General features: G+C 41.5%; 1 protein-coding gene across 11 annotated transcripts in view; it reads right to left on the bottom strand.

Moving 5' to 3' along the window:
* stxbp5l (syntaxin binding protein 5L) overlaps positions 1 to 22,980 on the bottom strand; it is a 165,006-nt gene that overhangs the window by 125,308 nt on the left and 16,718 nt on the right. For all 11 annotated transcript variants that reach the window (XM_054788200.1, XM_054788203.1, XM_054788201.1 and 8 more), the window contains exon 2: positions 16,770 to 16,867. In XM_054788200.1, the coding sequence (XP_054644175.1) occupies positions 16,770 to 16,867 (98 nt within the window). The remainder of the gene's footprint in view (positions 1 to 16,769; positions 16,868 to 22,980) is intronic.

The raw sequence follows: 22,980 nt of genomic DNA, 5'->3' as shown, positions 1-22,980 counted from the left end.
TAACTTCACACGGATCATAATTAATGAAATAAAAGATACCGCCGTTAATGCACTATTTTCGACTTTATACACTACCACACTAATAATCCAAGCACATGAATAAAGTGTCAACTTTCAGCTTTAAATTAAGACATTACTTTGGGTAACACTGCTTTTCTGTTCATGATCTTAGTTTTGATCTTTGTGCAGAAAAAGTGTAGATTTGAAATCAAGCGTATCTGAACCAACAACCACAGTAGCTGACCAATTTTTCTTTCAGTATGTAGAGGTTTTTTTTCCTGTTAGTCATTTTCAAAGAAGTAGCCGTTTAAAATGTCCCCACCACTTAACGGTGCTGGGTGTTGCACCTTGCAAACAGCTTTGCGCCTCCCTTTAGCAGAAAGACACAACCATACATCTTCTGTTGCACCTTCATGTCATCCGCTTGCACTCTGCACTTTCTACACTCACAAAGCACCCACCGGCTATTTTTGGATCATAGGTTACACAGACTCTTTTTCTCGTGGCTTTTAACTGCTCTATGTTACAGTGCGCTTGATAGGGTGCTCTTCTGTAAAATGCTTGTGTGATAGTTCTCGGCAAAACATCAGCATGTTTCAAAGCACTCTTCCAATACTGTTTGTGACTGTTTGTGTGTGGGAGAATGCGAAAAGATGTGAGGCGACCTCTGATGCGTTTCAAATTCCATACCAGTATAGCTAGATGTGTTTCTCTTGCACACTGGGGTTACGTAATGCTTCAACATATGTGATGAGGATAAAAACAGTCATGCAACATGAACGCGCATTGAATCACTCAAAAGGATACATATCTAACTCAATACAGTAGATCCCCACGTTTCCCCAGGTTCTGTCCCAGACTTACCAGTAAATGGCGAAATAACGCAGGTAATTCAGACGCCCATAAAAATGTCTAGTTTTGACACAACCCACAAACCCCCACACCCCAACCCAACCCCTCAAAACCCTCCTGCCATTGTTCACTCTCATCACAATCCAGGTTTGAGGCCTATATATGTAACCCGCCCTGTTTCGCAATGCCCGCACCGGGGCTCGAACACACGACCTTCGGCTAGAGCGCTGACCACAAGGTCAAAAGCCCAGGCTGTCAACCGTGTGTTCAGCACAGCTCTTAAGGCAGAGGGAGTGAGGTTTACCAACGTACACTTGCACAGCCTCACAGGTTGGCATCCGTTACATATATGCCTCAAACACTGATAAAACACATTTGAAAGACGTGTTTTTACCGCTCCCCCTGTGTTGTGTTGAAAAGTCGCATGGTGTGGGGGATGAATGACCTGCTCATTCTATCAGTGGAGCAGGGTAGTGATAGTACTCTGCCACAGAAACCGCTCTTTTGTGAGATGATGTTGTGCATTGGTTGATGCTGGTTATCCATGATGGAAAGGAGCCTCCTCAGTGTCCTTCTTCTTGAGGCTGCTCCCCCAGCATACCACTGCATACAGGAGGGAACTCGCTACCACAGTCTGATTGAGGATCTGTAGCAGCTTCTTGCATACGTTGAAGGACGCCAGCCTTCTGAGGAAGTACAGACGGCTCTGCCCTTTCCTTAAAAGAACATCTATGTTGGCAGTCCAGTCCAGTTTATCATCCAGATGCACTCCCAGGAATTTGTAGGTGTGAACCACCTCCACATGGTCACCTTTAATGAGAACAGGTTCTGGGTGTGTCCTGTTTCTCCTGATGTCCACCACCATTTCCCTGGTCTTGGTGGTGTTGACGTGCAGGTGGTTTGCGTCGCACCAGTTTACAAAGTCCTGGATTTGTGTACCCATCCTCCTGTCCATTCCTGATACACCCCACGATTACCGTGTCGTCCGCGTACTTCTGTACATGGCAAAGCTCAGCATTGTACTGAAAGTCGGACGTGCACAGTGTAAACAGAACAGGACAGAGCACAGTTCCCTGCCGTGCTCACGTACTGTTGGTCACAGTGCCGGACCTGCAGTTCCCCAGTTGCACGTACTGAGGTGTGCCAGTCAGGTAGTCTGTGATCCATGCCACCAGGTGATCCCACTACCATCCGTGTCAGATTGTCCCTGAGGAGCTGAGGCTGGATGGTGTTGAAGGCGCGGGAGAAGTCGAAAAAGTGTAATCCTTACAGCATCACTGTCTTTGTCCAGGTGAGCGAGAGATCGGTGGAGCAAGAAGATGATGTGGTCTCTTTGGAACTGGACGGATGCAGGAAGTCTTCCACAGCTGTGGAGCTCTCCCCAAGCTCAGGTTGAAGATTCTTTGTAGAGGGCTTGTCTCTTAGTTCCTTCTGTACCCGCTTAAGTGCTTGTGTGTCACAGTCTTTGAAGCGCTTCTTCTTCCGGTTCAGAAGGTCTTTGATGTCACTTGTTATCTCGGGCTTGTTGTTAGTAAAGCAGCGTACAGTCCTCACTGGCACAACAACATCCACGCAGAAGTTGATGTAGTCTGTGGTGCAGGCAACCATTTCTTGTATATTGTCACTGTGGGGGCCCTGCAATGCATCCCAGTCCATGGTCTCGAAGCAGTCTATTCAAGCCAGTTCAGCCTCAGGGGACCACTTCCTGAATAAGCGTGTGGTTCTTGATAATTTCCTCTCTGTAGGTGTATAATAGGTTTGAGCAATACCGGGTTGTAGTCTGCCTATCCCAGTGCAGGCGGGGGGGGCACTGTATAAATCTTAGATTTTTGCATACATTAGGTCTATAGTCCTGTTGCCCCTGGTGTTACAGTCTACATACTGGTAGAAGGCCAGTGTTTTGTCAAGTGTCACGTGATTGAAGTCCCCAGAGATCAAGACGAGAATCTCAGCGTGCTGTGTTTGTAGTTTATCTGTTGCGCAGTGGATGATGTCACACGCAGCCTCTGAGTTGGCGCGCGAAGGACAGTGGCGTGACTGAACTCCCTGGGCATGTAGTAGGAACGTAGGCTGACAGCCAGGAGTTCAATGTCCCGCCTGCAGATGGACATTTTAATGTTCACATGCCCAGGATTACACCAGCGTTTGCTCACATACAGTGTAAGCCCACCTACTTTGCGCTTTCCACAGGCTCTGGTGTCCCTGTCCGTTCTGACTGTGCTGAAGTCTGCTAGCTCCACATTAGCATTTGGGATGCTAGCTGTTAGCCATGTCTCAGTGAAGCACTGAAGGTCTTGATGTTCTTTGTTAGCGCAGCCAGCTTGTCGATCTTGATCGGTCGTGAATTCCCATTTCCCATGATGGTAGAAGGTACCAAAGGCAGGCTTGAATCTCCACTTCCTTGCTAGCCGCTTTGCTTTGATCTTAGCTCCGGCTCTGCAGCCTTGATATGGCATCTTTACCTCAATGGGTAAACTGGGAAGCACATCGATGTGGAACCTCACACTCATGGCACAAAAAAGTCTGAACGTGGACGAGCCCATAGCCATAGGAAAGAATATATTACTTAAAAGAGGAGAAAAGTAGGAGAACACACAGAGCTTGAAAGGAAGCCACTCACAGCGGCGCCATTTTGAAAAAAAAAAGCGTCACTAATGAGTTATAATCATGTCGTTTATAATAATAATCGTTTAGTGTGTGCTCTGGTTAGCATGTTTTTCGTTTAAAATCAAAAATTATTTTTTTAAATGAAAATGGTTGTAAATGGGTATTTGCCACAAATGCTTTTTTTGGTTATGCAGACCACAATCCTACCCTGCGAAAGGTCTGCTCCGTTCTGACTGACTTTCTAGATAAGGGGTGTCCAAAGTTTTTCCACCGAGGGCCACATAGTGAAAAATGATGCAAAGATGCAAGGGCCACTTTGATATTTTGTAACCCAACACATGTAGTTATGCATTTCAGCTTTGTGATATAGGTGAAAAAGCATATTATTAGTATGAACTTTGCTCTTTTTTTCCCTTTTTTTTTTTTTTAAGTTTGTACATATTTAACCTTCCTTCTTAAATAATCTTTGTGAAGTTTATGTTCATGTTATGACTTTATTCCCATATTTGTATTTTTTTCCCAACCGATTATTCCAACTTTTAAAAAATCATTTTTCTTTCAATTATTTCAATTCCACGCTTCAAAAGTGTTATTTAAATTATTATTATTATTATTATTAAAATTATTTTTCCCACATAAAGCTACTACGTTATTCTCGTAAAATTATGCCTTTTGCTCATTAGATTACAACTTTTTTCTCTTAATATTTTGACTTTATTCTTGTAAAATTACTGCTGATTTTTTTTATTATAATTTTCTTGTTATTATTGTAACTATATTTTTAGAATGTGCCGCAGACCAATGAAAAAAAAAATCAATGGGTCGCAAATTGTCCCCAGGCCGCACTTTGGACATGCCTGTTCCAGGTAATCTTGATAAAGTATATTTTAAATGTAGTGTAAAATGTTCAAACATTAATTTTGTGGATATAATTTTAATAATGCGACTGTCTTTCCTGTTGTAATGTAATGATGTATTTTCTGTCATACGTGGTACCTTGTGCAATGCATTCGGTAGTATGATGACTGATTAAAAAACCAGTGGCATTTTCCAAGTTATTTTCAGGCACACTAATAATAGTCAGCTGACCTTTCATTCCTCTACCTCCTCTCTAGCAGTATGGCCAAAGGAGCAAATAATGACAATAAGGAGGATAGGAGGGAGACTAGGGATGAATAACATGAGAATAATGTAAACTAATTGCTTTACACTTGTACAGCACACCAGCAGCTAGCTATTGAATCACCAAGGTCAGGACCTCAATGTAATTTTATGACTTTGATTTCACAATTAATCTAATAATAAACAATAAGTATTGCTCATTTCAGTCCGTGCTTTTATGGATGTATCACAGAATTTGTTTTATTCTGTTTTAAATGCATATTTTTTGTACTACAGTACTACCAGAATGTTTAGCATGAGGTAGGATAGAACAGAAACAATCTTCAGTTGACAGCACATGATTTATGATTAACATTTCTTGGTAGCACGCATGACTATATTGTGAAACCCATAATATGAAAGCAGACAACACGACAGAAATGAATCTTGGATATACAGTAATCCCTCAGCACGTGCCGCTTCAAATTTCGCAGCTTCACTCTATCACATTTCGTTCACGGTGGTTGAATACGGCCTATTATTAGTCAAAAAATATGCTTATTTAAGCTAATTTTGCATATTTTTAGCCTTAATACAGCATTTTCAAGCATAAAAATGGCTAAATGAACTAAAATAATTGAAGAATGAAGATGCATTCAAACAGTATGCAGTATTCTATAGCCACCACAGGAAGTACTGTGCAGAACAGGAAGTAAAAAAGAACAACAAGGAACTCTCCCATTGTTCACATGTGTGAGTCTATATTACGTGTTATTTGTGTCTTATATGTCTTATTTTCTTTTATTATGCCTATTGTATTGGGTAATACGAATGTAAATGTGACTATAGGTGTGTTATTTCATGTCTAGTGGGCTCTAATAACGTTAACGTTTTTAGAGGGTGGTAAACAACAAAAACATTGATTTAAAACTAAGGAATCATTCTCTACGGAAATTCACTTATCACAGTCGGGTCTGGAACGGATTAACCGCAATAAATGAGGAATTATTGTACAGTCAAACCTTGGTTTTCATATGCCTCAGTTTTCATCTGATTCGGTCTTTGTTGAAAATGAAAATTTATATACACAGTCTCGGTTTTTGTACTGTGTTACATGTTACAAACTAGTCCGTTTGCACTGTGAAAACGGAGTGCGAATTACAGTGTTGGGCTCCTTAAAACTGCCATGCGGCCCGGTTTGCCAAGGGAGGGGATCACGCTCTGCTTTGGAATGTCATTCTCTCAAGTTTCTGTCAACGAACCGCAGCTCCCCAGTAGCGACAGCACTCATGCGGCCCCAGACCACCATGCGACCATATTTGACTGTACGCAAGACCCAATTATCTTAGTATTCGCAACTGTTTAGAGGAAAGTGTGGAGTCATTTTCAGGGTATAGTAAACCTATACTGCTATACAAGCGCTACACTGACTACACTAAAGTATCGCCAAGTTCTATTTCAATAGTATTGTCCCTTGAGAAGATATAGTTGCTGAAATGTGAGGGTTGTACTGTCTTTTGTGAGAAACTGTATGTGTCTTACAAGAGGGTGTTTTTTCTCTCTCTCTCTCTCTGTGTCTCTCTCTCATACACACACACACACACACACTCACACAATTGTATAATGCACAATCACACCACAGCCAGTTCAGTCGAAAAGGCTGAAAGAGTGAAGGCAGACATTATGCAGAGTAAGACATGGGCATTGTTTGCCAGCAAAGTGAATGCAATGCAATTCACAAAGAACACAGCACCAAGGTCATAAAAAGCGGAAGGCTTAATGGATGTAAGAGCAGGACAAAGACAGATAGAGAGACGTGCCAAAAAAGTGAAAATGTGGAGAAATTTGGAAATGCTTCCTATTTTGCCCACTCTAAAAATTTTTTTTAAAAAACCATGAGAGGCATAGGACAAAAGTCATCATGGCAATAGTCATCATGGGTAAGAATGACTGTTGATGGCATCATTTTCTGGCTAAAAGGAAATGAGTGTTCTTTCAACCAAACCAGAAAATAAACATAATGGAGCCTAACTTGGAGAAACAAGAGCAGGAAAGACCAATGAAGCCACTCCGACAATTAGTAAACGAGTACGGTCCTGCACATATCAATACACTAATCAATAATAACAGTCATCAGTAGTTCTAATTCCATTATGTCACACAAAATGAACCGCCTTGGTTATTGCGCTTTTCCTGTTATCGGGGATTTACTTTGAGTATCACAAAAGGCAGACTGGGGACCAAATAGCACTGCATCATCACTTTGTGGTATCGCTATCGGAGCATGGTCTTGCTTCATCATGAACAACCCTTTCCTTATTCTGTAGTGACCCGGGCTACCTTCACACTGCAGGGTATGATGCCGAATTGACATTTATTCTTTAAATAAAAAAAATGCGACTTGTTAACGTAAAGCGTCCGCAAAGTGACGTGCATGCGCAAAAGCACAACATAAGTTGCATTTCCGTGTGTTTACGTAACGAATGCTGCAGTGCCTGCTCTATTGATGTGTGATACCGCTGTTTTCATTTCCGATCTGACACTGGGTAAAATTCAGGCTGGTATTGGGGATACCGATCCAATACTATGTGCAACCTACACCTAATGTGTAGGTGTGTTTTTAAAAAAAGTAGTGTACAGTATTTCAAATCATAGCATAGAAGAATCAAGACATCATAGTAATTTGATTTATTTGAACCCTTACGTATATTGAGGTAGTTGGGTGATTTACAATATAGCCAAGCTAATATATACTGCTCAAAAAAATTAAAGGAACACTTCGAAAACACATCAGATCTACACTGGGGGAAAAATGATCTTGAATATCTTTCCTGATAATAATTGGGTGATGTATTAGTAACAAAATGATGCCACATAATTTGATAGAAATGAAAATGATCCCCCTATAGAGGGGGGAAATCAAAGACACCCCAAAAATGAAAGTGAAAAAATTATGCAACAGACTGGACCATTTTGCTAAAATGTCATTGTAGCAACTCAAAATAATTCTCAGTAGTTTGTGTGGCCCCCACGTGCTTGTACGCATGCCTGACAACGTCGGGGCATGCTCCTAATGAGACTGCGGTACCTGGACGCATGGAGGAGATTCCAGGAGACAGGTAGTTACTCCAGGAGAGCTGGACAGGGCCGTAGAAGGTCCTTCAACCCTCAGCAGGATTGGTATCTGCTCCTTTGTGCAGATACCTTTGTGGCAATTTCAAGAATTTTGTACAACAGGAGTCAATATTTTCTCAACCAAATGATTCCGTGTATGAGATTAAGAAAGAGGGCAAGAGTTTTGGCTATGGAGGTTTGTAGACAACTTGCCGCCACGTCTAAGGAGCGTGTGTGTGGATGTCTGAGGCAGGAGCGGTGAGATACTGACGAGAGCTGCTTCACTAACACTTTTTAAAAATCATTTTCAGATGAGAAGAACTTTTGCCTACATGGGTGAGTACCTTGATCCAAGTTGTGCACGATAAACCACGCCTTTCCATGACGTATATGTCGGATATATGCGACCTGACAGTTCAGACTGCAGTAGTATCGGATACATATCGGATTTATATGCACATACAAACGAGGCCTGAGTCGCATTTGAAAAAATCTGAATTCTACTGTTCACGCTGTCATGAAAAAATCAGATGTCGGTCACATATGAGCAAAAAAATTGGAATTGATCTGCAGTGTGGACGTAGCCCCACCAGCTTGTGCAAGGTGTGACATAAATGTAAGGTATCATTATCGTCACTGCTGCCACAGTTGGCATGTACAGACTGCATACAAAGTGATATCAGGACATATTCAATCAGGACCGAATGTATCACGGGGCAGGACTGAGCATGTCTCGCTGTGACAGTGTGTGTCAACGCATAATTAGCTCAAGTTTGGACAGAGCATTTGTGGGTACAAAAATTATGTAAATACGGGCAGAGTGTGTGCAAACACATCTTGCACATTTTAGCATCTGATTATTGTAGTTTTGGACGCGCTCGGTAGTAACTAAGCTACTGGGAGCAAGAGAGTGATTATGTCTGGTGGCTGCGCAGACAGTCAGTCGGTGACACACTGGGACCGTCCTGGATGCGTTTTGTTTGTCTACTGCAGGGGACTCAAGCTTCGCAGGACCACACAGGACTTAGTGCCCCCCTGCTTGACATCAAGTTCATTATTAGGTATTCTATACAGTAGGGATGTAAATCGCTTTGTGATGGATCATTCAATTCGAATATAGATACATACAGTAGGTAACGATCCAATTCAAAAGCTATATTTTTTAAAAACGGAACGATTCAATACGATTCGATCCAGTGTAGAAACGATATGATTCGGTTAATATTTGTTGATGTACATATTAACCTAAAATAAAGATGCCAATTATATGAAAGTGGCATTCTTACAGTATTTCTAATCTATAAACATCTATATTTTATATGTATATTTTTATACCTGTTCAATTTGGAAAATTTAAGATTTAATATGTCTTAATGTTGCTAGAAATGGAAGTGGAGCCACCAAACTAAGTTTGGTTATATACTGTGTGCAATGACAATACACATCATCTATCTATCTAATCTAAAATATAACAATGCAAAAATACATCTTTTCCAAGCACAGATCAGTACATAAAGGAATTTGTCAAATGAGTGCAATGAAAATGCCCGTTTAGCTTGGAAATGTAAACAATCCTATACTCAAAATGTCAATAACAATAATAATAATAATAATAAACATTTCAGACTGAACATAGTGCTGTCAACACTCCAGGAGCAACATAACGTTTCAAAGTAATCCAGTTAGAAAGCATAAAAGTTACCATACTCACCTCTGTTGGTCTGACTGGTCGAGATTGCACCCTTCTTGAAATTAAAACAAAGACGTTCCAAACTTCGGCGGGACCGTCATGAGACAGGTTAGTTTTACCCTACTGATGATGTGTTGTTGCTAATTACCCTACTGATGAAGCGTTGTTGCCAGCCAGCCGGCTAGGGCCAGCATTGGGTGGCTAGCTGGCGCGCTGGTAGCTAGCCAGGGCACGCTGGCCCTAGCTAGCTAGCCGTCGCGTTAGCATTCTCGTCTTCTCTTGAGATACCGCGGTGTCTCCACAATCGATTAATCTACAGGTGTATGGCTGATTATTATCAATACAGGAGGCTTGGTCCGACGAATATGACGGATATCCTCAAACCAGATAATCGGTCGCATCTGTTTGTCGTTCACATCCCCACCATACAGTATATTATATATATTGTGGCAAACTGGTGTCCCACAAGAGATGGTCACAGGCACTTGAGCATGCTTAAAGGGAAAGCAAGCATTAGCCAACACTGAATTCACATTGTGAAATGGACAGGGGGCACACCAGACAGAACAGAAACGACAATCACAGTGCAAAGACAAAAATGACAGCACATGTAACATGTAACAGGTGAGTAAACAAGCACAGGGCAACTGCTATTACTATGAGGACTTATACAGAGCAACTAGGTTAACTTTCTAAACACGCAACTTCAGCAACTTTGTACAAACAAACAAAAAAAGTACCGCAAGGTATGCTGGGATTTTGCTGAATACTTGATGCGGCCCAGACTCTACCTCAGGTACCTCTCGAGACCCATTTTATGCCTGCTGCTGGTTACAGGCTGTACCCATGTGATTATGTTTTCAATTCTTAACAAGACTGGCAAACCTACCCAATTTCTTATCTTGAAAGTGCTTCGAGTTGATAAAAGAGTGCAGTAATTACCATCTTTAGCTGAGTCTATTGATTTGTTCTGTCGCGATATGGCACTCTCATCCATTATCAGGATCACAATGCTATGTAGGAGATTACAGGGTCATATTACACTATTGTTTAGACTCAATTGTCAGATTATTAGCAGCACAAAGATGAACAAGCATTAATTCAGATATAAAAACAACTTTCCCCCAGCACAAAAAATAAAATTATTTGTCATTAATCTGAGCAATTTAAAGGGCAAAGCACAATTACTAAGACCATTGCACAATACACTGTGCTGATATTTCATCATGCTCTTTGAAAATACCCCAGGGTGAAGATAGAAGATAGAAATAGAAGGTTATATAGTTCTATCATGACAATGGCAACAGGGGGAAATTCAAGGCGGAGTGACAACTTGGGTGGCAGTATGAGTTAGAACAAGTCGTCCAGAAACAGGAGGGTTGGCAGTTTGTTCCTCACTCCTTCCACAAGACACTTCACCCACTTTGCCTCCGGTGCTGGAAGCACACACTGGTGTGTGAATGTGAATGAGCGGTTGGTGGTGGTTGGAGAGGAGAGGCCGTAGGTGTGAATTGGCAGCCATCGGTCGATCCCAGGGCAGGTGTGGATACAGATGTAGATTACCACCTCCAGTGTGTGACTGGGGAGTGAATGAATAGTGGGTTCACTTCACCGTGAAGAGCTTCGAGTGCCTTGAAAAGCGCTATATAAAGTCTAATCCATTATTATCATTATTATTATTAACTGCAAAATCTACTTCAAGTTAAAAATAAGCCAAAGTACTTGTCAAAAAACATCAAGGAACTAGACAAATATTGAATAGGACATCATCTCGACGACAAGGAAATTGAAGACACGACTCACAAAGACTTGATGCAGCTTGAAATCATCAACGATCGACATAAGCAACTCGAATTCAAGAAATAACTCACGGAAAAACAGGAAGGTGGTGTCAGTGTCGATCTTCTTGCCACACCGTGTCTTTGCCAAATATCACATCCTCAATGAAGGTAAAATTTACTTTAAATGTTCATTTATCCTTCATTCATAATTTTATGCATTTAGGATTGTTTTCTGTGTCGTTTTAAAACTATAATTGTAAAACCATAAAAACATGTTTTGTGTTAACATTTTTGAGATTTGTGGCGTAACTATGCTAGTTAGCAAAGAACTACAGTCAACTACTGATGACGTCATAGACAGGCGATGGAGCTGATTTCTAGTTCCTGTTTCCACGTATTAGCAAGTTAATAGGACGCTAACAGGGACATTTTGTCATCAAAAAGAAACATTAAGAACACAGCTGGACTCACGCAGTGAATTCACAACATGACAATACGCGCGTCATAGTGTACACTAATTGGAAAATGTATGCAAACAGACACAAAATTTTGGCGTACATTTTCAACGTTAACCAAAAAAACACGCTCACTGAAGTTCCACTGTATATAATTTAAGCCAGAAGGAACAAAATGTTGTTTACTAAATATACACCTTGTCAAACACACATGTAGCATGACAAATTACACTCAACTATTACGACTGAAGAAAAACAACAACAAAAAACAGATAATGCATGAAGAAAGCAATACACCGAGACGAAAGACAACAGTGCAATGTATGAAATGCGCCTTTTTACCATTCCCACACTACTACTTGAGCAGAGTGGCATGAGAGGATATTAAGGCTACCAGATGGCACCTCTCGATGTATTTTCTACTAAAAAGGGGAAGAAAAAAAGGTTGTTATTTCAGATTTGTAAAAAGTGGAGAGGAGACGACCAGGAAATGACTACCATTTGTGTTATTATGGGCAGCATGGTGATGGAAGCACAGAGAAAACATGTGAACAAACGCAAAACTTTGGTGTTCGTACGCCGCAGTTTTCATAGAAAATTTTGCCTCAGTTTTTGTACAATATTGCACATAATGAACCTGTCCATTTGCTATGTACTGTAATGTTCCACGAAATGGAGTGGTACGTGCATTTCTTTCTACATAAACTGATAAATAACCCGCCATGGAGTCAAAGAAAGTTGCGAGTGCCAGCAACTCAATAATAACTTCCATCTATTCGTCGTTGATAATTATTTCACATTGTTTTCTGCACATAAAACTAGAATTATGCTGTGTAAAATGTATTTTTATGACTATATTTGGGTGTTGGATTAATTGTATTTACATTATTTCCTATGGCAGGGGTCGGCTTTAGCATCATTCGGCTTTAGCATTTAGCCACGATCATTTTCTCTCTTCCTGGCAGAGTGACGAGCCGCAGTTGTTTCCACCTCACAATTAGTCATGTTTCTCAAGCCTTCTCCACTGATTTTAAATCAACATTCGCAATAAACGTGTCGTAACACATCAGTTAGTTACATTTCCATTACCACTCTCCATGTCGCTTTAGTTGCCATTGGTCATTAGCGACAAAGCTAACAAGCAAAATAATTGACCAGCATCATGGTTTCTCACTGAATTGACTCACCAGAAAAACACCGCCCCAAACATGGAAAATTGTACAGGACAAGCTTAATTCCGACGCAGAAATTTAAAAGGCTCCTGACGGCGTCAGAAGAGATGGCATAGTGACTACACAGAAGCATAAACCAGCTGGAGCCTCAGCAGAAGGACAAAGGAGCCGCGTATTGCAGACCCTTGTCCTATGGGAAAAAGTGCCTCGTTTTTTTTGTACGTTTTGGTTTTGGTCGGACCCTTTCAAATGAATACCATAAACCGAGGTACCATTGTAGAACAAATATTGCAAATTTAGCGCTAGCATCTTTTATTTGTTAAAAATGACATGAATGATTTAGATATGGTGTCTGTTGTTGTCAAATTCCACCATTTTGTGCTTGACTTTGCTGCACTGCAGGAATAAATAGGATGACAGTGACAAGAGGACACTGAGGGAGTAAAGGCTGTGAAGGATAGAGGAGCCGTGAATTTAATAAATGTGAGCTTAAATCAAGGGTAGAAAAAGGCTATGGAGGGCACGGCAGAAACAGTAAAAGAGAGAAGTGTGGGCATGGAGAAAGAGAATCAGTGAGGGCTCTCATGAGAGCACAGTGAGATGTGTGCAGCATGTCAATACAAATGCTAAGTCACTCAAGGGCTTCCAACCGGCTGCAATCTCACTTTTGCTTCCCAAGCCAAGCAGCGGTATTTCAAAGAAAACGATGGAATGATTGAGAGACGCACAAAAGAGGGTATCACATTGCTTCATTTGGATGACTTTATCATGTAATCAAGATGACTGTATGCTGCGGTGGCCCTGTGGAATGATCTGCTTTTGTATATAAAACAGGCACTTTCCCCGTCCGTTCCTAAATACAGTGGTACCTCCGTTAACCTCGGTTAGCGCGTTTTTCAGTTAACATCATTTTGCCTTGGTGTGCGTTCACCCACCTTGTTAGCGTGCAATATGGCACTGTTGTAGTTGTGCTTGGTTTGTTTACGCAGCCTTCTTGGATCGCTCGCCCAGGACGAAATCTTGCGATACTTAGTTCACGCTTCACTACGACAGCCTGTAATGCACATGTAAGGCATCCGGAATCAAGTGGTCAAACAATGGACCCTCGGCGTTGACTCCTGTCCCAGCATTTTTTTAACAAACTCTAAATAAGCCGCTATGAGTCCAAAGAAGGTTGCGAGTGACAGCAACATTACAAAGACCACTGTTGAATTCAAGAAAGAAGTCATCGCAAAGTTTGAAAATGGCGTCCGGGCTGCCAATCTCGCCAGGATGCACCGGAAGCCCTAATCGACAATAAATACCATCCTGAAGAATAATAATGTAATCAGGTGAGCTAATGTTGCGAAAGGGGTAACAGTGTTACCAAAAGAGAGACCACAAACCATCGAAGATGTTGAGAAGTTGTTGCTGGTGTGGATCAACACAAAACAGCTATAGCGGGAGACACTGTGTCATTGGCGAAGTTGCTGTATGCGGATCTAACAAAGAAAACGCCTGCAGCATATGAGTCTGTTGATGAATTTAAGGCTGCAGGCATACACAGCGTCATTAGGCATGGTGAGGCTGCAAGTGCGGACAAACGTGCCTCCAAACTCCTCCATCCCTTCCCTTTCTGGTTGTTGTTTGCCAAGGGTGTCCACCACAGGTAAAAATTATGTTGAGGTTTGTATGTTCTCTATATGCGGCACTGTGAATTAACCTCACAGATCTTTTTTGCAGTACATTGAGTGAGTGAAGATTACTTTTATAATTATTGGGGTATATATCGCCACACAATAAAGAACAGTAAAGAGTGTGGAGTGATTTTTGATCAAGAACAAATTTTGCTTTATTGACTATTGAAGTATTTCTCGCCACCTTTTGTTGTATATTTTTAATATGAGATTTCCAACTCATTTTTTCATCTATTATGATCCCCAAAAATGTATTTTCTTTCACTCTTTCAATGTCCACTCCGTCTACTTGTATTTGATCGTACGTATCCTTTCTGCTATTTCCAAATAGCATTATTTTAGTTTTACTTAAGTTCACGGATAATCTGTTTTTAACAAACCATGACTTTAATATAACCATTTCATCTTTGACCTTTTTAATTAGTTTTTGTGTGCTTTCCCCAGAACAAAAGGCAGTGGTATCATCCGCAAATAATACCAACTTCAAGTCCTTTGTCACTTTACAAATGTTGTTGATATACAAATTGAAGAGTTTTGGACCCAATATTGACCCCTGGGGTACTCCACACGTGGTATTTAAACTCGCAGTTGTGTATTCTCCTAGCTTTACAAATTGCTTCTTGTTTGCTAGGTAGCTTTTAACCCAATTCAAAACTAATCCTCTGATTCCGTACCTTTGTAATTTTGTTGTTAAAATATTGTGATTAATTGTATCAAAGGCTTTTGTAAGATCCATGAATACTGAAACTGCATACTTTCTGTGGTCTATAGCGTTAGTCATTTCCTCCGTGATTTCAATCAATGCCATAGAAGTTGAAATGTTAGCTCTGTATCCGTATTGACTACCTGCTGGTAATTCATTCGTATTAATACATTTGTCCAACCTGGCACCACTGTATCTGCTTTATGTCCAAAAACTCCAAACACATCCTAACCCAACTTCAACGCTCCTACTCTAGAATTCACTTTCTCAACATTGTTCAAACAACATGGCACCCACCGTCTCTCTGAGCAGAGGAAAACGCTATCTGTTCATCATCCAACCCAGCAGGACCAGCAGCATAACAACTGCAGCATCAATAATACTTAGCTGCTTCTGCCTCGGGTCCCCTATGGAACACTGTGTATTTATGAGAGTGTAATCTCAGGTTCCACTGACACTGACAGGGTGAATCTTTCTCTCTGTGTGACCGGCTGACCCAAGGTGGGTGGGGTGGTGGGTGTGTGTTGATGGGACAGTTGTAAAGCATGACAGCCAAGCAACGAGAAATGACAGGGTGGAAAGAAGGATGGGAGGAGGCGGAGGAAGAAAGGTTGATACACAGACGATCTACAAAGGAAATGTACCACAGTGCGGTTATACTATAGTTGTTCCCCATGGTACTAATGGAAATTATTGTTTTACTGAATAACTATCATTGCCATACATGTATACAGGTGATCCTCTGGTTACAAACGGTTCCGTTCCTAGACCGTAATGTAAGTTGAGTTTTAGTGTCGGGACTTATACCTAAATGATCAGTTTCAGATTGCGTAGACAGGTTTTGGCTATGCAAACTGCATTTAGAGTTGAAAATCAGAGAAATGATATGTGTTGAATGACAGAGAACTCACAGACTTCACTATTTGCATTGGAGTGATTTGCCAAACCGATGTTTGGCCCTTACACCAAGTAGAGAAGAAATATAACTGACGCTGTGTGTTACTACTCTGATTATGGACCACTGATTTGGGCCAATTATTGTCTTCTTGTACCACCCCTCCATGAGGCAAAATACACACAACCAAAAACACGAATACACACACACTACAGGGTAACGTTTGATATTGGCTATTGAAGATAATGGCTCCAAACAGGCAGGAAGAGAGTTCACTCTGTGCATTGGTTTCAGCACCTTGGCACATTTGTTCCATAGAAAAACGGCATGAATGGAACGAGCCCTTTTGTCAGTCATACAGTTTTCATTGTCTCTGCGCTCAGAGTGCAGAAGAGTGTAACATAGTACAAATTAAATTAGTAGATTCCAAAATACTGTCATATATTTTTTATATTTATTTGTTATGCTTTTCTTATAAGTAATGCTATATTCTTGTCTCGTTCTCGCAGACCCAATCTCATTTATCGTCTCGTCTCGTGAACTGAATATCTCATGACACCTCTAGTGTTTGCATTCTTGGGTACACTCAGATATCATCTCCCAAAAGCACAACCTGAGATAATGTGCCATCTGTGATGGATTATGTTGCTTTGCCATTGTTTTGTTCAAATACTTGCAAACAGTTTTCTAGTGTCTCTCCATGCCAAGCAGATGAAAGGATACATCCGAACACCACCTGATCTGGAGCCGATGGCCAGAATCTTCTGCACAGGGTCAAAGGCCAAAGCAGTGGGCTGGTAGGGGAAACCATGGCGCACCGTCTGCGACACAAGACACACAAAAACAAAAGATCATTTCAACAAACCTTCCGTATTGTTGTGGGGGTTATTCAGTGTCTGTATCCTTTAATGATTCTGCCGGCTGTGACATTCTACCATGTGGCGCCTTCATTGAAGCATTGCCATTTTGAAGGAAAGTTAAATGTTCATTTTGCAAACGTGTGACATTTAATTCAACGAAAAAGCAGGATGAATGCCTCATGGCTGTATGTCAGCACCAATAATAGCCAAGAAAGTGTTTTCACAGGCAGCTCACTTGCATGTCTGAAAGCATGATTGCACTTCTTTGCAGGAACACTTCAATCTTTTGACATTAAGGCGGAATATAATAAGTTCTCTGATGTACCCATTTTCGTGTCAGAATAGGATATTCTACCAACATAATGTATGTTCAGGTTCAGGAGTCCTACAAGGTGTAATAGCTGCTACATTCTCCAAAACTAGTGCCCGACCGATCAATCCGCCGGCCAATTTGATTGGTCCAGCATAGCCATTAGAGAATAATTGGTAATCTGCCAAAAATTGGCAGGTTGACACCAAAGTTAATGCTTATTTTTCACTCATAAAACACAGGTAATATGGTGATTTTCTTACAAATGAATGATAGGGCTTGATCGCGTAATCGGCCAGCCAATTTAATCACCTCCCAATCTGAAGGTGGAGGGTTCGATCCTCCGTCCTTCTGTGATCATGTCAAAGTATCCCTGGACAAGATACTGAACCCCCAGTTGCTCGTGATGCTGCGTCATCAGTAGGTAAATGTGCTAACACTGTCAAAGCGCTTTGAGTGCCTTAGAGGTGGAAAAGCGCTGTACAAGTGAAAGACTATTTATTTTATACTAAAAAAATGCAGGTACTTTGGTGTTTTCAGTAGAAATGAATGAGTGGACCCAGGCAATTAACCATAAAGAATGATAAAGAATAATCTGTAATCAATCAGAAGTTGGCTGATTGACACCGATGTTAATGCTTATTTTTCACACAAAAATGCAGGTAATATGGCGTTTTTTAGAAATTAATAATAGGGCCCGACCGATTAATTGTCTGGGCAATTTAATCGTCCGATCATAGCGATCATAGCGATTAGAGAATGATTGGTAATCGGACAAAAGTTGATTTAATCGGCATAGCCATTACAGAAGAGATGTTTACATAAAATCTGTACTTTTTGCACTACAGCCTACCTCTGTTCGATTGGCAATAGTGAGAACAACTCTGGTATTGAGAGGGCATGTGATAGTAAATGTCTTCATTCATACATTATTTCCCATTATTTTATTTCCCAGGTCAAACTGCTCATGTTTTGCTTGCTCCAAATCATTTCTGATAATAAAAGTGTTTGAAGTAAAATGGTCTCCCTTCAGCTTATATCTTTGTAACAAGTGTTTAGAACTATATTTAAGCCATCAAAAGTGGTATTTAATTTTTTTTTTAATGAAAAATGTAAAAATGTAATGTATTTAATATTTGTATTGCCCAATGTCAGAATATCCCAAACTATATAGGTCCATTTCCTCCCACTTCAGAATAAAATAAAATGTTGTTTTGAAATGGATGTTATATTCTATTTTTACTTTTAAAAAGTTCTATTTCTTGATTATTAATTATCTTGGGTATGTAAAATGTGACGGTTGATTCAAAAATCAATGGCTTTTATCGATAAACCAAGATAGTGATAGTGAAAAGTAGATTGTCTTCTGCAAATTGTGGCAAATTCTAAAGCATGTACGAGGGATATCCAATAACATTGGCGGACTAACATTTTTTGACATTGAAATGAGATATCGGATCACAGCTGTATAGTTTGATCTGCCTATATTGATATTGGTGTGCGAGTGAGACCTCATCAAACGGTCTAGAATTTTTTTTTCCAATTTCCACCTTTGGATTGTATATATGCAATTTGCAATGGAGTGTAAAGCGCTGGTTATGCGAGGGGGTAGTAAGGCGTCTTCCTTCAATACCTCCAATCTAATATCACACCTCAGAAGGAATCACTCGGAGTCACACACTGCACTATGCAGCACGATAATGATATGAAGCGACGGACGGCACCAATATTAATTATCCAGCTATATCCAGTTTATAATTTCACTAGTGTCAAAAATAGATATTTTTATGGCCGTATCATCCTCGCATTTTTTTGCCGTTCACTTGTGGTCCTGGAACGGACTGTAACTTCTATACACATAATTTACATGAAAGGCAACAATGGTGATGTAGCTGAATTTTAATGAGCTGGCATCTGATTGAAATTCAGATACAAAAAGACCTTTACAAGGTCAGCTTTCTGCTAAAAAGTCGACAAAATATGTCTGATCAGCAAAACAAAAGTAGCTTCTCGACAACAGTGAGTGTGAACTGGCCATAACAGTAATTTGACTAGACTTGCCAAGGCAAAACAACACTGTCTTCTTTGAGATTCAGCTGTCTGCCATTAGTCATGTTACACTCCCCAGTTGTGCCTCACTTATGGTAATCTACTCTGCAGGGAAGAGTGTGAAGGCATGGACATTACCCGTGTAGAAACTGTGCAAAGTGCAGTCTGAGGTGTAACAATTGTAAGGTGGCCCATCATAATACGTTTTATCTATCGAATCTGCGACAAAGCTGGGGGTGGTTTGTTTGCTCACAGAAACAGAGGGTTGTGCAACCCCACCGCTCTACCTCATCTCCGAGGCCTTTGAACGGTAATTAAGCATGCACAGGCATGAGTTGGGAAGGATAATATGAGCGTCTGTGGACAAACAGAATGAAATGACTCCGTGGCAATCAGACTAGACAGGGGAAAATGAGAAATAACAGAAAAAAATGGGTAGTGTGGGTGTGGGTACTGAGGGTAGTGTGAGTATAAATGTGCGCTGTTGCTGCGCTGGCTTCACACACACATTCCCATACAAATCATACATTCCTCTTTGCATGATAAATCTATGTTCATTGTTAGGAATGAATTTTAATGATAAGAATGTTTTCACTTAATTTCTGCTACTGGCTGTTGGCTCTAAGAGCCGGCTCTTTGAAGTGAACGAGCCGCCGTTTTTTGTGTTTAAGTCACACGTGATTGGTCAAAATGCGTGGTGCCGTGTGTGACGACGTTAAGCAGAACACGGAGGGAGGGATTACGCGCACAAGCAAGCTGGAAAGGTGAGGAAAATGAGGAACAGGAAATGTAAGCTGAGGCACTTTGGGTTTCTGAATGGCAATCTTCACTCAAGACGAGCAAAAACTCTTACGTGGAAGCTGCTTTTACTATAGTTTTGCACATGTAACTTTATATTTCATTGTGTAATGTTTTGTTGTTCTTGTGTTGTTTCACTATAAATAGTTGGAAATTTAGAAATAATACACACAATCAGACTGGACCTTTTTGTCTAATTAATTAATTAATTTGATTCTGTAGTCCATAATTACTTTGTGGCAATCCGTTCCATGTTGAGCACATAAATAAAGCAATATAACTGATAAAAACATCTGCTATACACTAATCCCTCAGTCACAGTCAGAAGATCTGGAAGAGCTCGGTTCGAATCTTCGTTTGGGCATCTCTGTTTGGAGTCTGCATGTTGTTCTCCGGGTACTCCGGTTTCCTCCCACATTCCAAAAATATGCAAGTTATGTTAATGGGAGACTCTAAATTGTCCATAGGTATGAATGTGAGTGTGAATGGTTGTCTATATGTGCCCTGCGATTGGCTGGCGACCAGTACGTGAAGCCTGATAAGCGGCATAGAAATGAATGGTTAGATTATTCCTCGTCATGTCACACTCTGAATTTCGCGGCTTCATGCTTTCAGGTTTTTTCAAAAATATATAATATACATAATATATTAATCTTCAGTGTTTCTTGGTTGAATACGATCCCCCTACACCCTCCGGTCACCCTTCTTGAAAAGGGGAACCAGCACCCCGGTCTGCCAAGCCAGATGTACTGTTCCCGACTTCCACGCAATGTTGAAGAGACGTGTCAGCCAAGACAGTCCCTCAACAACCAGAGCCTTAAGGAACTCAGGGTGAAACTCGTCCACTCCCGGAGCTTTGCCACTGGGGAGCGTTTTGACCACCCCAGATACCTCAGCCACGGTGATGGAACTGTCCGCGATCGTATCCTTCGACTCTGCTTCCTCTATGGAAGGTATGTCAGTGGGATTGAGAAGGACCTCAAAGTATTCCTTCCACCGGCCAACTATATCCTTGGTCGAGATCAGCAGGCTTCTATCCCCACTGTAAACGGTGTGGACCTGGCACTGCTTCCCCTTTCTGAGGTGTCGGATGGTTTGCCAGAACCAAAGCCGTCCATAAATCATGCTCCGTGGCCTCACTGAACTCTTCCCACACCCGGGTCTTTGCCTCGACAACCACTGAAGCCACGTGCCGCTTGGCCTGCTGGTACCTGTGAGAGGCTGCAGGAGCCCCACAAGCCATCCATGCTCGATCCTTCTTCAGCTTGATGGCAGCCCTGACCTCTGGTGTCCACCATCGCGTTCAGGGCTTGCCGCCATCCGATTGGTTGCATGAGCAATGGAGGCACGGAATATGGCCCATTCGGACTCTATATCCTCATCCTCCCAGGGATGCAGGTGAAGCTCTGCCGCAGGTGAGGTGGGAGACCCTGGCAGTTCCTAGCACTCCCTCACTACATCTTTGGGTCTCCCAGGTCTGTCTGGCATCCTCTATCCTCTAAAACATCCTCTAATCCAATACATCATCAGGTGGTGATCAGTTGACAGCTCAGCCCCTCTCTTCACCCGTGCATCCAGAACATGTGGACGCAGGTCTGATGATACAACTACAAAGTCAATCATATACCTGCGGCCTCGTGCACCTAGTGGTGCCAGGTGCACTTGTGGTCATCCTTATGCTCGAACATGGTGTTCATTATGGACAAGCTGTCATTTGCACAGAAGTCCAATAACATCACACTGCACGGGTTCAGATCGGGGAGGTCGTTCCTCCCAATCACACCCCCATTGCCAAATGTGCGTTGAAGTCTCCCAGTAGAACGACAGAATCACCAGCTGGGTTGCTCTCCAGCAACCCTCTGATAAACTCCAAGAAGACTGGGTACTCTGAACTGCCGTACGCACAAACAACAGTCAGGACCCTTTCCCCACCCGAAGCCATGTGGAAGTGACCCTCTCTTTCACTGGATGACTCCAACACAAAGGTACCAAGCCATGAATGTGGATGAATAAGCCAGCTCCCCGGATCTCCTCTGCAGCAATTCCAGGGTAGAAGGTCCAGCCCCTCTCGAGGAGTTTGGTACCAGAACCCCAACTGTGGGTCGAGGTGAGTCTGACCACGTCTAGTCAGAATGTCTCAAACTCTCGCACAAGCTTCCCCACCAGAGAAGTGACATTCCATGGGCCAAGAACCAGATTGCCCAGGCGCCCGCTCTCGACCACCACCCAAAGCACATTGCACCGGACCCTTATGTTAGTCTAAATTAAGTCTTATTTGTGTCTTTATTTTCTCTTATTATATCTACTATATTGGGTATTGGGGTGTAAAGGTGACAATCGGGTGTTATTTCATGTCTAGAGAGCTCTAATAATGCTCAAAATCGTATTTAGAAGGTTGTAAACAGGTTTTCCATACTGTAACTACAAAAATATTCAATTTATTTCCATTCACGGAAATTCACTTCTCACAGTCGGGTCCAGAACCAATTAATCGCGATAAACGAGATTAGTAATTAATTGTACACACATTTTGGAAATACATTTAAGCAGCCAAAAAACAAATCTGAGGAGCCACTCGAGAGCCTGATTTGCGAGACACTTCTTAGGGAGACGAGCCCAAGGAAGCTCCCTGGAAAAACTGCCAACACTGATGATGTGATGTGAAATATTTTTTCTTCATTCATATCCAATTTCTCAGAGAATTTGGAATATTTGAGCAAGTATTTGTGTGCAAAGAATCCAAAGCTGCAGAGATTTAAATATCAGGAAAGAATAGCCATTCAAAAAAATTAGATTGCTTCACTGAAGTGGCCAAATTCAAAACACACACAGCAGAGAGCCATTCATGTACACATATGTCAATCTTGGCAGACACACACATACGCATACACTCATCCTCTGGGACTTTCCGCCAGAC

The sequence above is a fragment of the Dunckerocampus dactyliophorus genome, chromosome 9 (genome assembly GCF_027744805.1).
Source record: "Dunckerocampus dactyliophorus isolate RoL2022-P2 chromosome 9, RoL_Ddac_1.1, whole genome shotgun sequence".
Classification (NCBI taxonomy): Eukaryota; Metazoa; Chordata; class Actinopteri; order Syngnathiformes; family Syngnathidae; genus Dunckerocampus; species Dunckerocampus dactyliophorus.
Note: the sequence above shows the minus strand (reverse complement) of the source record. Positions and strands in the feature narration are given on the sequence as shown.